This window comes from Protopterus annectens, chromosome 13.part0 (assembly GCF_019279795.1).
Source record: "Protopterus annectens isolate FY-2018-M chromosome 13.part0, PAN1.0, whole genome shotgun sequence".
NCBI lineage: Eukaryota > Metazoa > Chordata > Ceratodontiformes > Protopteridae > Protopterus > Protopterus annectens.
In genome coordinates this window covers 631262448-631281643 of record NC_056747.1, presented here as the reverse complement: position 1 = coordinate 631281643, position 19196 = coordinate 631262448, and the positions used below count along the sequence as shown (strand labels likewise).

The following is a 19196-nucleotide window of genomic DNA, read 5'->3' as shown; positions in this document are numbered from 1 at the left end:
TTCTGACTGCTGTCTGTGAAGCACCACTAAAAAGCTTTACAACTTTTATAGCTTAAAACAACTTCATGCTGTTATATAGTATTTCAGAGTGGCTAAAGGTTCATGTACTACAAAGAGGTGTGATCTGGTCTCTTCAATCATAGCAAAGTTGTATTGTGTTTTTAGGTAGTTACTAGGCTTGCAGCCCAGGAGACCATTGATGAGCCTAGCCCAGATTCCCAGTTGCCCTCAAGTACTGTCTGGTTAACTGACTTGCTCAAGGTCACACAGTAGGCAAATGAGGGGTGGGGTAATTGGGTTCCTATTAGATGAGCAAAGACGCATTATATCGAATGTGTCTTGGTCGAACTTAAAACCAATGAAAATGCAAAATAGCGAAGCGGCTTTTCCCAGGGAAAGAATTTGCTTGGCCGCTTCCGTTACTTTGCCATTTTCAGCACTGTAGTGCGATCTCAAAGTTGGTATATTTAAGGAGGGGGGGTCACAGCCCCCCACATTGGAGAGTGTGGAGGGCAAAGCCCCCCACTTTATGTATTATTTCAATTTTTTTTTTTTTTTTTTTTTTTTTTTTTGTGGAACAGTGATTTTTTTCCTTTAGAAAAAAATCGCTGTTCTGAGCTTTCGAAATTGTAAGCTTTTGCTTACATGGGTTTGATTATTCATTGTTTGCTTTTTTTAAGCATTTGATGATGTAATATAGACCCGGGAAATCAAACCCTGTACCACAGGAGCTACATCTCACTGCCTTAACCCTGTGCACCAACTGTCAGACATGGAGGTCAAGATTCACCTCTCAATCTTTGCATTGTTCCACTTTCAAGATGAATTTCATGAGCTCTATGTCTCAAACACAAAACATTTTGGTTCTGATCGAAGACCTGATTATCACATTCTGCTTTTGAAGAATAAATGTATTGTCTTTTTTAGGATTGTTTATTTGAATACCTTAAGAAAAAGGTTTTCCTTTTGCCTTGTTGCTTCACTTCCAGATTCTGTCTTGCTGCAACATACTTTGTCTCCATGCCAGGGTGCTATGTTTCATCATGGCTGTGTAACTAGCCACTATCTAATTCACTCAATTTCTTTCTCTGTTACTGTGAAATAGGATTCTCAGCAGTCACTCATGCTACAATATTAGTAACCACTTTTTTTTCTCCCTGCAATAGAAATATCACTTCCTCTTCTGTTTGTCTTCTTTTTGCCTTCGTAGTGTTCATTGACAACACTCAAGCCACCTTCAAAGGTTCTACCCAGTTTACTGAGTACAGCAGTAGCTTTCTATCTACATTGCTCATTTCCACCTTATCTTCCAGCACAAAGGCTCCATAGTTTAAGTCTGGCATGAAGATGTAACATGGAGAACACCCTCCTCGATCATTTGTTACATGTGTTAAAAAATCTGACCTTCTCCTTACAATCTCATCGCAGAGTATCCCTGTCAGTATAAATACCAGTCTGTATCTCTCTTGAAAACAGCCTGCAATCCCACTGAGATCTGCCTGATCAACTAAAATGAAATAAATAAATGAATAGTCACAGTTTATCTTACTGTACAGTGTGATTATTTGCCAGGTTTATCAACCTTTGGAGCAATTCCTGTTGCTTTAAAGTTTGATAGGGGTAACTCATATGCTGCACTGGAGCCTTATATGAGTCTTACCCAAAGTCTTTGCTGTGGGTTTTTGCGTGGGGCTTAAACTACTGTCATGTGTTCTTCTTCAGTCATATTTAAATGTGTTAGATGTTAAGCTAGTAACACTCTGTGTACTAACGAAGGTTTGAATACTCCATGTCACTGCTGTTTGTTTACAATAGTAAATAATTTATAGACTGTTTGTAAGCAGCATATGCATGATGTCTTCTTAAACCTAGCTGCGCAACTAACTAAAACAGCAGATCTAATTGCCTATGACTGAACTTTTCTTTTCTTATGTAGGTCATAAATGTTACTGGCATTTCTGTAGGATATGGATTGTCTTCAACGTGTGACACTTTAATATCTCAGGTAGGTACCAAATGCTATATAAATTTTATTTCATTGTTAGCTCCTTTACCCACTATTATTTGGATTCTTGTATGCTGTGCCCTATTGTATTAAACATGCAGAGTAAATGACCTTTGTTAGAAGGCTGCATAACTAGACTTCTGCTCATCTGTGAGTAGAAATATATTTGTTTAGCATAATGTTATACTTCCTGTTTGTAAGCAACTTTATTTTTTGGTAATGTCTCAATGGTACCATATCAGTAAAGATAGTAACCAGCTTGGTTTTGACCTTTCACCCTTAAATTGGTCCAGAGCTACCACTCCAATTATACCTTCAAGAATGAGGTTAGCAAATTTTTTATTTAAAGCCACATTCCTTCCCAAAAGAATACTTTAACATTGTCTTAGAACCCCCTTCCCCTTGATGCCTATCATAAGAATCATAACAACTGGGAATTAGCTGTAGATGGACTTCTGTCCTTTGCCTAAACTATTTCAGAAGTGCGAATCCCCATTTCCACCCAGATCTGCATTTGCAGGCCTTGACCATTAGGGAAAGCCCAGGTTAAAAAAAAAAAAAGTGCAGCACGTGTGATTCAGTTTTGTTTTTTTTTTTTTTTTTTGCTATCCATAATCAGTGGCATTCTCTAAGTATCACTTGTTCATTGCTCTACACCTTACTATCTATGATATTGATACATTTATTTATTTATTTATTTATTTAACATTTGTTGACCGGGAATGTCCGACTAGGTTCCACAGATCCTGTTTTCAAGCATGTCTTTAGAATGTGGCCACACAGAAGGCACCCCAGCTGAGAATCGAACCAGAGAACCTCTTGCTGTGAGGTGGCCCAACAACATACAACAATTTGTCTCTGTTTTGCATAGAATTTGTGTCTTTTGTGGTTTTTCAGTGATGAAATCTCTTGCAAAGGTTACCGGCACTGTCAGGAGCATAAGATCCCTCCCAAGTATTAATGTTTCTCTTGTTTGCTGTGAGACAGCAACTGTCAATACTGCTGAATTTTTAAGAAAAAAGAAAAAAATACAGCTATAGATAAAAAGCCAAAAATTGTCAAGGTTTCCCAAAGCACAAAAAAAACTACTTTTTCCTACTCCTTTCTCTATGGAGTAAATATGTGCAGATTAAAAAGTATACATCAGCCATAGTTTTGGTATTCAGAAATTTCATGACTGTGTATGGAAAACATTAAGACTGAAGCACACGTCAGAGCCTGCAGAATATTTTCAAAAGTCTTTACATAAAGCACTTGTCAGGTTATGGAGACTGCAGCTGGCTCTACAAAAGTATGAAGTGAAAGTCTAGTACAAACCAAGAATGTTACTGTACATCACTGACATGCAGAGTAATGGTTATTTATGTGAATGTAAGGAGGAAATGCTAGAAAAAATTAGGAGTCTTATGGGGTCATGACACAAATACGAGGTACAGCTGAGAAGTTGCAGAATCGAAAAGCTACTATGAGAGAGCGAGAAAGAGAGATGATACACAAATGCAGTTATGTGAAGTTGCATCAGGAAAAAACATGAAGCAATTTTATCCATTAAGCTGTACTACATGTGGAGAGTAGATCTATCCTGCATGTGATAGTCATAATTTCATCTTATCTAAAAAAAACAGATATTGCTGTAGGTATATGAATCACATCTGGGAAAGTCCAAGTGTGAGGAAAGAGACAGTGATATTGTACATTGGCCCAAAATGTAGATCCCTGTAGTAGAGATGGTACAATGCAGTCATCTTTGTGGCACATACAGGAATTAGAATCAGAAAGAAGAGTTGATACTACAAGAAATTCACCTCTGTCATATCTAAAGTTAGGAGCTGATCTATTCCAATAGAGCTACCTTAATTTTCTACTTTGTGTTGATTATTAGTTGAAGGGATCCCAAGTCTAACAGGAATCTGGACATATGATTCAAAATGAGATGAAAATTCTCATGAAATAAGATGCTGCGAAACAAGTGGATGGTTATTTGAAATTGTAAGTACAGGAAGGCACCATTACAGTTAGTTAAAACTTTCAGTCTCATTTACTGATGGGGAGATGGTTTGGAGCAAAGCTTCTTACAGCATTTTCACTGCCGGTGCCAGAAAGCAGATTGGCTGCAGCAGAACTTTTACAGAGAAGCCAGCTGAAAGAGAGGCAATTTTATGGCGTTGAAGCAAATAATTTTTCTTTATTAAAGGGAAGAGAAGGGATCAGAAGAATGTTTGGGCAAAGTTTTAGTCGGAAGTCACAGACAGCACTACATTCATATTCAACTTCTTTGCCCTGCTACATGGGGATGATATGCAAATATATAGTCAAAATTATAGACATTTACTGAAACTGACAAACTGACTATTCATGCCAGAAAAGCAAGTAAAAGAATCCTATCAGGAGCTCTCAGATAAGCAGTCTTTAATAGTAGTGCTGTCTGCAAATGCTAGGTTAGCTGTGAAAAAGGGGGCTGGAACCATAGCACGAGGGGGAGTGAGCATCCCCCCACTTTGGGGACTCAATGTGGATTTGTCTAAGGACCCATGTGTGCGCCGCACACTAATTGTTCAAAAGTGCATGGAAGGTAAACTAACTAGCTGTGTTCCGTTATGCTGCCCTTCCGAGTGCTGATCATTGCTGCTCCTTACTGTAAGGTGATTTGCATTTAGTTTGTTTTCAGGTACAGCTGCCAGAGTCATGCTCACAAATTGCTTTTGCTGCCCCCCCAGTGCAGTGCAGTGTGCATTCCGTTATGCATTTAGTTTGTTTTCAGTGCTGACGGAAGAGATGCTCTGCTTCCCCCGAGTGCAGTGTGTTCTGTTATGCTGCTGATCAGAGTTTAAGGAGAGGAGATTTTATGCTATGCTGCTGATGATCATGGAGAAAAGGTGTGTGTGTGTGTGTGTGTGTGTGTGTGTGTGTGTGTGTGTGTGTGTGTGTGTGTGTGTGTGTATGTATGTAGCCTGCAGTACACCTTGTAATCTATGTACCACTGATGCGGTGTTCTGTATGATTCCATGTCCAAGCTGAAGGATAAAAGAAGGCTTTAAATTACACAACAAATAATACAAGGTTGTTGTTGTTGTGTCTTTCAGCTTTTCCCGGTTAGGGGTCGCCACAGTGGAACTCCGGTCCGCTAATGATTGGTAGTAGATTTTTACGTGCCGAGTTGCCAGCCCTGACGCACAACCTTCAACGAAGGTACGCCCATTCATGCATGTCTCCACACAGAAGATGCTCTAGCTGAGAATCGAACAGGACAACGTCTTACTGTGAGGCGACAACGCTACCGCAGCACCACCACCACAGTAACAAATAATGCAAGGTACTCAAGAAAAAAACTAAAACAAAATATGAGTGTTTGACAGCAACAGAATAAATGCAGTGTATGTAGACTGTTGTGATAATAATTAGCTACACCCTTGATACCTCTTTTAACAGTATCCCCAGCTGTCACAATACAAGGTATTATACCTATTGGTGCAGTATTTATAACTGTTACCTGTTGGTGCTTGGATTTCCATTTTGGTTTCTGTCTAGAATACCTTCTGCCTGGCACCTGCATGTTGTCTTTTTGTGTGGGTTTTCAGTTCATGCCTGAAATTCCTTCTTTTCAAAGATATGCTATGAACTGATTTGATGATCTTTCAAATTGTCAGTGTATAAATATACCTGAGTGTGTGTGTGTGTGTGTGTGTGTGTGTGTGTGTGTGTGTGTGTGTGTGTGTGTGTGTGTGTGTGTGTGTGTGTGTGTGTGTGTTTCTGTGTGTGTCTGAAAGAGAGAGAGAAAGAGCTGTGTAACTGATTGATAATCTATTTAGAATTAGTTTCTCTCTCGTGCCCATTCACTACTAAGATTATTTTCCATCTTCCAGGCAATGCATAAATGGATAAAGTAAGCATTATAGAATGAATGAATGTCATATTGCATTGACATGTTATGAACAGAGTTATAAATTTATCCATGCTTAATAGCTGCAGTTGTGAAATGGGCAGCTTCTTCTTCCAGTTATAATGCTTAAAGTTTGTTTTGTAAAGGTTTTATAATTTATAATTACTGCTGCTCTTGCAGGCAAACAAAATGAACACTCCATGGTGGAAGCCCTCTCCTCTTCACATAGGTCTTTACAACAGATTTCTAATTGTAGTGATAACTGGCATGATCTTATGGCCTATACTTTCTCTTTCTATTTTCTGCTTAAAGGAGGCAAATATGCCTATTGTGAGGACTATAAGCTAAGACAAAGATTTATGAAGTGTATTCTGATATCCACCATTTGCACTGCAGACTATTGTAAAATAAGCAGTGATTCTACCTCATTATGTCATGCTGTAGAAACCTTTAAAAACAGTTACAAACACTTTTATTATTTGGCTAATTCACTGTCTTTGATAAACAAAATGACAAACGAATAGTATATGATTTAATACAATCAGGAAGGTGAATCAAAGAACGCATACATGTATTCATGGCCCTAAAAATGTGTAAGGAGCCTATGGTTTGAATACAGCCCAGAGATAAGCTTAGTCCTCCACTGGCCAGATGCAAAATTAATGTGGATTTTCATGCAGTTTTAATGAATGTGAGTTTCAAGGGCAGAGAAGTTTACTGCTCATGCTGCCTGTTTTCATTGCGTGACTGTATTGTTTGTTTATATCTCAGTGTTTGTCTGAAACTCAAGTGTCTATCATTATTTAAGTTTTGCAGTCCTCATAAATTTGCCAAAAAATCACACATATGAGGAACAAACCAAAAATATGACACAATCAGGGATAGTCAAACATATGCTCTGATCTCTCAGCCTCTTAGGGCAAGAATCAGGAGAAAGCATGAAAGGCTCAAAATCATGGGCAAATTTTAAGCTTTGCATGAAGGTAAAAAAAGTAAAAGGAAATACCAAAGGGCTTTGGCTGGCTAAGTTTGAGATGACTGCAAGCTAGGAGCAGTTATTGAATCTCCAAATGACTTAACCATCAGGCAGGAAGGTTTGTCCCAAACGATAACTGGTGCCAGAATCATGAATTGAAACTTCTTCTTCTTTTCCCGGTTAGGGGTCACCACAGTGGATCATCTGTCCACTCATGATTGGCATTGGAGTTTTACGGTGTCGAGTTGCCAGCCCGGCGCCCAACCTTCCACAGAAGGCACACACGCATGCACACACTCACGCCTAGGGCCAATTTAGAGTGTCCAATCCACCTACAGCATGTCTTTGGGATGTGGGAGGAAACCGGAGCACCCGGAGGAAACCCATGCGACCACAGGGAGGACATGCAGACTCCGCAGAGAAGGCACCCCAGCCAAAGATCGAACCAGAGAACCTCTTGCTATGAGGAGGCAACACTAACCGCTGCACCACTGTGGCCTCCCCAGAATCATGAATTGAAACTAAACTCAAAAAAAATACATTATCATATCCTTTGGGAAGTCATCTACTCCAGGGAACTGCCAAATTGACAATGCCCCCTGAGAACTGACCCGATTGTTTGGCATTTGGGAACTTATATGTACAGTGACCTAACTTTTGACCAACATGTGCCCAGAGTCATAAAAAAGTCTTTCTATATTACACACCTTATAAACAAATCGATTGTGACCAGATCTAGAGATGTTATTATCCCCCTTTACAAAGCCCTCATTAGGTCAATCATTTTGTATAATGCCCACTTTAGCATGTATCTGTCCAGACCCATGCAACAATTGGAATACCCACAGAGATACCTTACTAAAAGGATATAAGTCCGAAATAATAGGGTTTGTATGGACCACCTCAAAGATTTATTACTATACTCAGTACCCTACAGAGTGCTTAGAGGTGACATTTCTGGCATACAAGGCATCCTCCGAACTAATACAGATGGACCTACTGAACATCAGCAAGTCAAATGGCATCAGAAATACTCAGTCCAGGTATCTAAACTGAATGTTGTGGAGAGATGGATATATATCACAGAGGCTACCGCTGTTCCAGAACAGAGTAGCCATTCAGTAAAACAAAGCTCATCCCTGTCCATGTTCAAATGCAACTTGGATCTAAGGATGAGTAATAGAAAATGGACTCCAGGATTGCACCTCGTGCCACTAATGAATAGAGGTAGTTCCTAAAAGCTGCATCCCTTTACATGGGTCCCCTCAAAGTATCTATGGTATGATCACAGTTATTCTCACTAGGGTTAATACACAATTATCAGCCATGGGATAGGTAATATCAATCAGAAAATGTTAATTCATGCACTAAAAGGGAATTGGCTAAGCTTAAAATATCCTCCAAGTGAACCTATGTTGTGGTAGTAAATAGTTTAAAAACAATTGCCATTTTTAGATCACTATGTGCCCCTCTTACCATCCACCCCCCAGTCTTTAGCAGCTTCAGCACCTATGGCTGTGAATCCTAATATTGAAACATATCTTTAATTGAAGCAATTTATCTCTCATAATACTGTTAGAGAGAGCAGTACTGGACTAAAGCAAGGCAATATCTTTTATGCCTGGCATGGTAAAGTAATTAAGAAATTACTCTGATATGAGGCCTGTTTGAATAATGTGCAATAGTCAGAGTACTCATTAGTTATAGTTATAAAGTTACATTACCAAACTGGTGTATACTTGTATATAATACACAGTATTAGCACAACATGGGCATATTTTCTTTATAATAAAAGGGTATAGCACTTACTTGATGTATGATGTAGTATAGCTTTAAGACAATACAAGTTGTCTGGGATGTGTCATGTGATGGCCAGTGGTTCTGAGACTTGCAAATAAAGGCGTAATGGTGAAGCAACATTCTGTGTGTATATATATATATATATATATATATATATATATATATATATATATATATATATATGGGTCTACTTCAAATGAGTGAAAACCCATATATTCAAATCCGAAATTACAGAGATGACTTTACCAAAACTGCATAAGAACGAAAATTTAAAACGGTGAATGTCACATAACTGAAAACTGCCACTGAATGTGTACTACCATTTTAAATAGCCCAAACAGTTGGGGACTGTAATCTATTTTGTCTTACATTTTTCCAGGGGGGCTCCACCCCCCCTGCAACCCCCATACCCCATGCAAATTAAATATACCAATTCCGAGGTTGCAATACATTTAAGAAAAGGGTAAACTCCCATGGCATGCACACATCTATGCAAGAACCACCTGATGGGGTATGCTCGTACAGCATCACCTTTCTTTTTTATAGCACTACGACTTATGAATAGTAAGTAACCTATTTTCATTTATGTGACATTCACTGTTTTAAATGTTCATTCTTATGCAAAGTTCAGTGTTTTGGCTGTTCAGCTTTATGAATATGTCTGATAATGTCACCGCATATTCTAACCTTTGACTAACTCTGTGAGCTCACATAGTTTTTCTCATCACTTCTTCTGCCAGGCTTGCCTACCCATTTTACCCTTTTCTGTACCATATCATCAGTCTTTCTCTCTAATTGTTGATTTTCTGTTTCAACAGTCATTAAACTATCACAATGGTTGCCTTGGGCAGCTACAGTTCCCTTCTCCTCTTCCTTTAAAAATTGTTGGACCTCTCTCTTTATATTTTTTCATCAGTATTCAAGTGCTGATGATTCACTTGGGCCTCCATGTCATTCGGATACCAGCCCTTCGAACAGAATCAGAAGTTCATCACTTTTTTCCAGTTAGCTACAGCTTTCAGGTCTGAAATGTTAGTTACTCCTTTCTCTGAATAATGACATATCTATTAATACCTTTTCCATATGTATACCTCACTGTACACATGCAGACTCTCATACCATTGAACCATCTTGTTGTTACTTCATAGCCACCTCCTCCAAGTCTGTAATTCAGATTTTTGAGATCAGAATATATGCACTATATCCACTGTAGCTGTCTGCAATATAGTCATAATGCTGTGCTGCATTGCAAGAGTTCTGTTAATATTTCATTTCGATATATCTATATCATGCTTTTTCCTGTCTCATGTACTAGGAGAATGAAAGTAAATTGTTCTGTTTATGTTCATATTTGCAAATTAATTTTCCCTATCTATTTTCCATTTCATTGTGGTCTGTTTTGATTAAACAGGAAGATTATTGAAATAATCTTTCTATTAACTCACTCTACCACTTCAAAAAAGTTGGGATACGTTATTGCTTGATTTAGGTCTTATTAGTATCATGTTGTTATAATGCATATTTCAACCACTATGAGGTAAGTAGGCATAGCTGTGAGTTAATGAAAGCCTGCCCTTTCTGGTTGTTTTGATGACTGGTTCATTTTATGCTTCTTTTTTTACAAGCCTTTGTTCTTGTTCCAGACATATGGAAGTAAAAATCTGAAACGAATCGGGGTCATCCTGCAGAGAGGAATCCTTATCCAACTACTCTTCTGCTTCCCTTGCTGGGCGCTGTTTATCAACACTGAAAACATTTTACTGGCAGTTAAACAGGAGAAGGAAGTGGCCAGGTCTGACTTGATTACACTGCAAAATTACTCTCATTATTTAAATTATTACTCAGTTACAGTTTGTCACAAGATCATTGAGTTTACTATACAACATGAATATATTTTCCTTTTTTAATGTTACATAAGCTTTTGTACAACAGTAGTCAACAATTTCTGATCCAGAATTCATTCAGTTGAAGGTAATGGGAGCAGTAGAAGAAAGGAAGAAAGGAATCTGTTAAGAACTGTGATGCCATCTAGCTGTGGAGGTGCAGTCAAAGAGTAGGTGGGGTAAATGTGTAGGATTTTAGTAGGCTGAATATCAAGCAGTAATTAGAAGGTGTGAATAACCCCCACCACACCCACAAAAAAAATACGCACACACACACACACACACACACACACACACACACACACACATACACACTCACAGTTAAGTATGACAAAAAGGAAAATTAAAATATGGTGTGGGTTCTTAAGACATCAGAAGTTGGTGTGAGAATGTTAAACAAAAAAGTTCTGTTTTTTGGCAGGGGTCAAGGGAAACATGAGGATGAGGAAAAAGACTGTCAGGACATTTTAAAGACAATATCAGCACAGATACATAAAAAGATAAAAAAGAAAGAAGTTGTTGAAGTTTGTTTCCAGGTATAACATGGGAGCAAAATTAAGCTGAATGATTAGTTTAGGCTCATAAAGTATGGGCCTTAATGAGGAGAGCTGTCAGATTCAAACCAGGGCCTCTCTTGTTAGCAGCATGATAACATGTAAATAAAAAAAGCTATTAATTTATCCATGCTAATAAAAAAAGCTATTTGTTTTCAATCTTTCCTAATTTTTTATGACATCCTATAAATCATTCCATTTGGTGAAGCATTAAGCTTATTTCCCTGCCGTCATTTAGTCATAATGGTGCTTCATGCTGCTTGTATTTATCCTCCTGACAGTGCCTATTTAGTAACATTGTTGGGATGTCTTTCCTGGTCAAATATGGAGACATTATGTAGGTCATTTATAGGTTCATAGGTAGGTACTAGGCTATCTGCCCGAGGGCATTTATAAGCCTAGCCAGATTGTGTTGGCTTTCGCCGCCCCATTGATTAAATAACTGATCCTCTGTCAAGCAGAGCCAATGAAGGGGTCCCAGGAGTGTATTTTCTGTTACCCATCCACGCGTCAAGGTTTCTCTTGAAGAGTGTTAGTGAGGGGCTCTGCCTGATGTAATTTAGAATTTTGTTCCAAAGCATGGGGAGTCTCTGTGACAGGAATCTATCCCTCCAGCATGTTCTATTTATTGTTGTGGCGAGGTTTAGCTCACTAGAGTGTGTGGCTCTCTGTGACTTGGATTTCTTTAGGTGGAGCATGTCCATTAATTCTGAGTTGGACATGGCTTTGTAAGTCAGGCAGAGATCACCTCTGAGTAAGCAATATGCCACTGATTACAACCAGAGTTTTTTCAGTCGGGCTGCATAGGACATATGTTTGAGGCCAGTAATCCTCTTGGTGAGGTGCTTTTGTGGTCTTTCCAGCTGTTGGAAGTGTCTTGTGAGGTACATCCCAAATGGGGCATTGTACTCTATGATGGGTCTAATGAGTGACGAGTAGAGGGGCACTATAACTTCTTTATTTCTAGATGCGAACCCTTTAATAATTAGATGGCCACATAGAAGGATTTCCTAACCACTTTGGCAATATGATTGTCAAAAGAGTGATTACTATCTACCTGGGTCCCCAGATCTCTTATTACCTCTTCTGTATTAAGGGGGCTGCCACCTATGTGGTAATTCATGGGTGTTTTGTTTTTCCTAAATGGGATGACTATGCATTTTTTGGCATTAAGCTTGAGGCCATGACTTGGACACCAGGTGTCCGTCTCAGTAAGGCCCTTTTGGAGGATGTCCGTGTCAGCCAGAGAGTCAATTATGGCTCCCAGTTTGCAGTCATCAGCGAACATGGTTAGCCATAATCCTCCTGTGTTTGCCTGTACTTCTGAGAAGTATATGCTGAACAGTAGGGGTCCCAGGACTGAGCCTTGCGGGACACCACTTGTGACTGGTTTAGAGTCGGACCTGGAGCCCGCTATTCTTACCGTGTGAGTTCTGTCTGTAAGCCAGTTGGCAACCCATCTCATGACATAGGGGTTTATGTTCAGGCTGGTGAGTTTTTCTGTAATAGCCGAGTGGGGAATGGTGTCGAAAGCCTTGGCGAGGTCAGGTTAGGTTGTGTAAACCACCTTTTCCTCATCTATGGCCTTGGTGACTTTCTTGAAGAAGTCAACCAGGTTTAGTAGGCATGATCTGCCCTTAACAAAGCCGAACTGGGTTGGGTCAAGTGTTTGGAGGTTCCCAATGTCTTTGTTAATGAGTTCCATAATGATGCGCTCCATAGCCTTGCAGACCAGGCTAGTCAGGCTTATGGGACAATAGTTACCAGGGTCAGTTGTGGCCCCTCCTTTGTGGAGAGGAATAACCATTGCTGTGCGCCATTCTATGGGCATGCAGCCTGTGGAGAGGCTGAGGTTGAACAGCGTGTTTAGGTGGGGGGTTAGTTTGTTCTGTAGTTCATGCAAGACGCAGCCTGGGACACCATCTGGTCCCATTGATGCTGTGTTTTTGGCTTTTGAAAGGGCTGTTTTCACCTGTGCATCTGTGATATTTGGGGCACTACACTTTTCTGGTATTGTTGTGGGCCCTTTTGGAGGTGAGAGAGGGTGAAGTTTGCACTGAATCTATCTGCAAGGATGTTGGCAATATCAGTACGTTCAGTATATTTTGTGCTATTTTGCACTAGTTCAGTGCATATCTGCCAGTTGCCACTTAGAATCTTAACATAGCTAAAGAAGGCTTTGTGGTTATCTTTTGAATCCTTGGCTATTTTTCTTTCGAAGTTAGATTTGGATGATTTCATGTGGGACCTTAGTTTCTTACTGATACTGATCAGGGATGTCTTTCCTTCTTGGGATTTGCTTTTTTTCTGAACTAGTTTCCTCCTTCTATTGTATAGCCTGTTTATTTCAGGGGTCCACCAAACTGGTTTCCTTCTCTTAGAGGAGTGAGTCTTGGTTTTGCTAGGGATGGCACGATCCATGCATCCTTGTAGGTGCTCATAGAGTGCATTTGTAAAGGTTTCTGCATCTTAGGCAGCATTATCCTTTAGCGTGGGGGCTGTGAAACTTAAGTAAGGTGAAGTTTGCTTTAGAAAAGTTTTTTACTGTGTTTTCCTTAGTTGGGGGTGGTGGTGGAGTGATTAGTTTATGGTCTGATCTAACCAGTGACGAGTTGACCTCTGGTGTGGAACATCTGTCGCCCATGTTGGTGATGACCAGGTCCAATATGTTTTCGCCTCTGGTAGGGGAGTTTACCAACTGATCCAGGGCGTTTGAGTTGATGAATTTCAGGAAGCGCTGGGCCTGGGAATTTGTACTCGAGTAGTTTTCCCAGTGAATGGTAGGGTAATTGAAATCGCCCAATATCAGGGTGTTTGGTAGGACCTTTGTGTTTTCCAGTGTCTCCAGAAAGATGGAGTGGTGGTCCTGGGTCATGGAGGGTGATCTGTAGCAGACCACAATTTGCATTGCAGATTTGCCCGATGTTAGTTGCACATGGATGATCTCAGAGGTATCATGCTGCGCCACTAACCTGGAGGTGTAGGTATCCTTAATGAATATGGATACACACCCTCCTTTTGTGTTTCAGTCCGTGTTCTGTGGCCAAAATGTGTGGTATGAGTTGTAGCCCGGTAGTGCTGGGGTGCTCTCTTGAGCCTTGAACCAGATTTCAGTTACTGCACAGATGTCAACGTTCTCCATACTGAGGAGTGCTTCGAGCGCGTGCATTTTGAGATTTAAACTCCTGATGTTGAGTAGCATAACCCTCAGTTTTTTGTTAATTGTGCTATTTACGGAGGTGGGTTTGACTTTTGAGCCTTGCCTAAAAAAGGCAATATTGGGGGCAGCAATAGCCTTGGCCAGTATTCAAAAGCTTAGGGGTGACAGGTGCAAGCCGTCTCTTGCGAAGAAACGCGGCTTGTCGAGCATATCGTTCCAGGCTGACAGACACTGGATCCCCTTTGAATGACACCAGAAGCTTAGCCAGTTGTTGAAATTGATCATTTTTTCCTTATACAGAGGTATCATTCTTGGTGAGGGCAGGATGCTACTCAGGGTCAGGGTCATACCAGCCTGGGCTGCATGATCAGAGTGCTCTTCCATGTCTCTTTTCATGTAGTCCAGGGAGGTACGTCTCAGGTCATTCACACCAACATGAACAATGACAGAGTCATATTTGTACTTGTTCTGGAGTGACCTGAGTGCTTGTGTTATATGGCGGATTCTGGCTCCCGACAGGCAACTAACAGTAACCTTCTGCTTGTCCAGCCTAGTGAGTGGGACGTCAGTGTGCCTGACTATAGAGTCGCCTATTACTAGTGAGTTAAGTATGTTATTTCACCTTAAGGGCTGTGATTGTGTGGCACACTGATTTTGTGTTTTATGTGTTGTCTGGTTTGTGACGGGAAGTGCAGGTTGTTTGGGTGACTGCTTTGGAGGTCTCTGATGCTTTTGCAGGTTTTTATTTAGAGCACCTCCAAGTATGATTTTGTGTATTTATGTGTGTTTTTTGCCAGTGCTGTTTTAGTAGGTCTGTGTGCGGCTGTAGTTGTGGTGCAAGTGTTAACCTTCTCCTCTTGACTGTATGTTCCAGTCTTGGGTGGAGACAGCTTAGCTTACAGTTTGGCTATATAATTGCATCTCTCGCATATGTTAGTGTTTTGTGGTAGGAGGAGAGGGTTGTCTGTGTACATGAGGCAGTTGTAACATTGCCTCAGGATACCCAACCCAAATTCACCAGCTGGACTGGAGAGCACAGCTGAAGTTGCCCTTTGGTTATGCCTGAATAGTAGGGTGAGCTGCTTAGTCGCTTGGTTGGTGAGGGTTGAATAAAGAGCCTTGCCCTACTGGGCAATCAGTGTCAGGATATATTAGTGCTTGCTGTTAGGTCTGAGCAAGTGCTGGGCTGTAAGATGCTTTTTGAGTGCTTAGGTTGAGAGTTAGACTAGTTTCAAGGGAAAAACTGAAGAGGACACTTAGTGGAGCCGGGAATAATTTAACCGTAGCTAACCGGCACTGCCCGATGCGCAAAACCATGCAAACGTGGTTTTTATAGTAGGGAAATGAAAGAGATAGAAATTAGCCCAAAATGGCCAATAAACTACTAACTTCTGGGCTGGAACCACTCCTCCAGGGACAGATAGGTTGCTCAAAATTCCCCTCTCTCACAGATGAACAGAGAAACTTCCTTCTATCCATTAAGGTATGGGCAAATCAGAAACTAGTATCACAGTCCTGAATTAAGCACTAGTCTGAAAACTGAACTATACTAGCTTAGAAAGGTGGAAAACAAGGAATTTTTTTTTTAAAAAGATAAGGCAAAAACAGTAAAAAAATACACTTAAAACAGCTTTAAAACGACTACAAACGTTCAGAAAATGCTATCGCACTTTAGTGTGTAGCCTACAACAGTTAAACAAATTATTTAAACAAAAAACAACTTTTTAAAATTGCAGGCAGTCAAATAAGTACAATATGTGAAAAAACAAGCTTTTAAATCACAATGAACGCTGAAAAATCTGCGTTTTGGTGGAAAACAGTTAAGTACAGCAAGAAAGTACAGAAAACTGATACTTAATCATTCCAAAGTCTCTCTTCTAAGCTAGAAGGCTTGTATCAATTTAAGGCTTTCTAGTGCTACCCAGTAGGTTAGTTACAGGAAAGATGGGAAACAAGTGCAGATGTGGTCTTTTAAACCAGAAAGTTGAAAGAGACGGACAAACTGTCCAAATGGTCAATAAACTACAATTTCTGGGCCAAGAACCTCTCCTCTCATGGTAGACAGGCTACCTAGTGCTTACCACTCCCACTGATAAGCTAGAAGGCTTTCCTCCAACACAGAAAGGCTTGCAGGGCTCAGAAGCTTACCAACAGTCCTGGATACAGCAACTCTGTATCTGGACTAGGCTAGTTACAGGAAAGGTGGGAAACAAGCGCAAGTGCAGCTTTTAAACCAAAACATTGAAAGAGATGGAAAAAAACTGCCCAAACAGCCAATAGCAATATTTTTTGGGCCAGGAACCACACCTCTTGTTGTAGATAGGCTACCTAATGCTTACCACTCCCCCTGATAAGCTAGAAGGCTTCTCTCCAACACAGAAAGGCTTGGGGGACTCAGAAGCTTACAAAGAGTCCTGGATACAGCAAATCTGTACCTGGACTAGACTAGCTACAGGAAAGGCGGGGAACAAGTACAAATGTAGGCTTTTAAGCCAGCAAGTTGAAAGAGATGGAAAACTGCCCAAACGGCCAAGTAAACTACAATTTCTGGGCCAAAACTCACTCTTCCCATGGAGGATAGGCTACCTAGTGCTTACCACTCCCACTGATAAGCTGGAAGGCTTCCCTCCAACACAGAAAGGCTTGGGGGGCTCAGAAGCGTACTAACAATCCTGGATACAGCAACTCTGTAACCGGACTAGGATAGTTATAGGAAAGGCGGGAAACAGGCACAAGTGCGGCTTTCAAACCAGAAAGTTGAAAGAGATGGAGAAAAACTGCTCAAACAGCCAATAGCTACAATTTCTGGGCCAGGGACCACTCCTCTTTTGTTAGATAGGCTACCTGGTGGTTACCGCTCCCACTGATAAGCTAGAAGGCTTCTCTCCAACACAGAAGGGCTTGGGGGGCTCAGAAGCTTACAAAGAGTCCAGGATACAGCAAATCTGTACCTGGACTAGACTAGTAACAGGAAAGGCAGGAAACAAGCGCAAACACAAGCTTTTAAATCAGAAGGTTGAAAGAGATGGAAAAGCTTCCCAAACAGCCAATAAACTATAATTTCTGGGCCAGAAACCACTCCTCCTGTAGTAGATAGGTTACCTAGTGCTTACCACTCCCACTGATAAGCTAGAAGGCTTCCCTCCAACACAGAAAGGCTTGGGGGCTCAGAAGCTTACCAACAGTCCTGGATAAAGCAAGTCTGTGTCTGGACTTGACTAGTTACAAGAAAGACAGGAAACAAGCTTAGATTTTTTTTTTTACAGAAAAGCAGCTAAAACAGCAGTAAATAACAATTCAGATTGTAGTGAAGGCCAGCACACCCGAGTGTGTAGCAACACTACAGCAAATACAGTTTAAATAAATGCAATTAAAGTAACAAATGACTAAAAAACAAGTGCAGAAGGCAGTAAATTAGAAGGCTACTAACAAGCAGTAATAAGTGCAGAGTAAGAGCGACTGAACAGATAGCATGCAGAAGAGCAACTAAGACAGTTACAGTAAGAGCAGCTGAATAAATATACATATATATATATATATATATATATGCATATATATATATATATATATATATATATATATATATATATATATATATATATATATACATTTTTTTTTTTGAGGGAGGGAACAGAGCAGGATTAAGAGGCTACAGGGGTTGTCCTTCCCAAATGCTCTCTTTGTAAACAGTAGGAGTGCTTGAAATCAGAATGCACTCAGTTGAGTGAGCAAATGAGATGGGACCAGAAGGAGTATCCAAATACAAATCTACAAGAGGGGTGGGCAATTTCAAAGCCACCAACATTAACACCAAAACAAGAACAGGGAGGGTGGGTCGGGATAACTGTAGAGACAGCCACAACTTCAGTTAAGTTAATATTCAGTGAAAAACACAAATAAATAAATTAAATACAGTACTATATGCAAAAGAGCAGATAAAAGTGTACTTAAATTCACTTATAAGTCCAGCTGATTTCAGGTAGATGTTAGATGGCCAAAGCTCTGATATTAAGCAGAGATAACTCAAAATGTACCATTTATAAGGCAAGGCAGAATGTCAGTGATGAGGTGAAACTACCCCCACTGCTATCAATGGCTACACAGAAATTCTAAAATGTACTCTGTAGAGAGACAGCCACAACTTCAGTTGAGTTAATATTCAGTGAAAAACACAAATAAATAAATTAAATACAGTATTATATACAAAAGAACAGATAAAAGTGTACTTAAATTCACTTATACGTCTAGCTGATTTCAGGTAGATGTTAGCTGGCCAAAGCTCTGATATTAAGCAGAGATAACTCAAAATGTACCACTTATATAAGGCAAGACAGAATGTCAGTGATGAGGTGAAACTACCCCCCCACACACTGCTATCAATGGCTACACAGAAATTCTAAAAGGTACTCTGTGGAGAGACAGACAACTTCAGTTGAGTTAATATTCAGTGAAAAACACAAATAAATAAATTAAATACAGTACTATATGCAAAAGAGCAGATAAAAGTGTGCTTAAATTCACTTATACGTCCAGCTGATTTCAGGTAGATGTTAGATGGCCAAAGCTCTGATATTAAGCAGAGATAACTCAAAATGTACCACTTATATAAGGCAAGACAGAATGTCAGTGATGAGGTGAAACTACCCCCACTGCTATCAATGGCTACACAGAAATTCTAAAAAGTACTCTGTAGAGAGACAGCCACTTCAATTGAGTTAATATTCAGTGAAAAACACAAATAAATAAATTAAATACAGTACTATATGCAAAAGAGCAGATAAAAGTGTACTTAAATTCACTTATACGTCTAGCTGATTTCAGGTAGATGTTAGCCGGCCAAAGCATTAAGCTTTGTAAGTGGGCATTATGGGCATGATGTTATGGGCATCTTTTACCTGTTCATCTGTCTTTTCATCTTCCCATTCTGCCTTTATGGTC

General features: G+C 40.1%; 1 protein-coding gene across 4 annotated transcripts in view; it reads left to right on the top strand.

Annotated features, from left to right (window-relative positions):
• The window catches only part of LOC122787538 (multidrug and toxin extrusion protein 1-like), a 677270-nt gene that overhangs the window by 194027 nt on the left and 464047 nt on the right, over positions 1 to 19196 (top strand). For all 4 annotated transcript variants that reach the window (XM_044054307.1, XM_044054306.1, XM_044054309.1 and 1 more), the window contains exons 3-4: positions 1937 to 2005; positions 10305 to 10453. In XM_044054307.1, coding sequence (XP_043910242.1) covers positions 1937 to 2005; positions 10305 to 10453 — 218 coding nt within the window. The remainder of the gene's footprint in view (positions 1 to 1936; positions 2006 to 10304; positions 10454 to 19196) is intronic.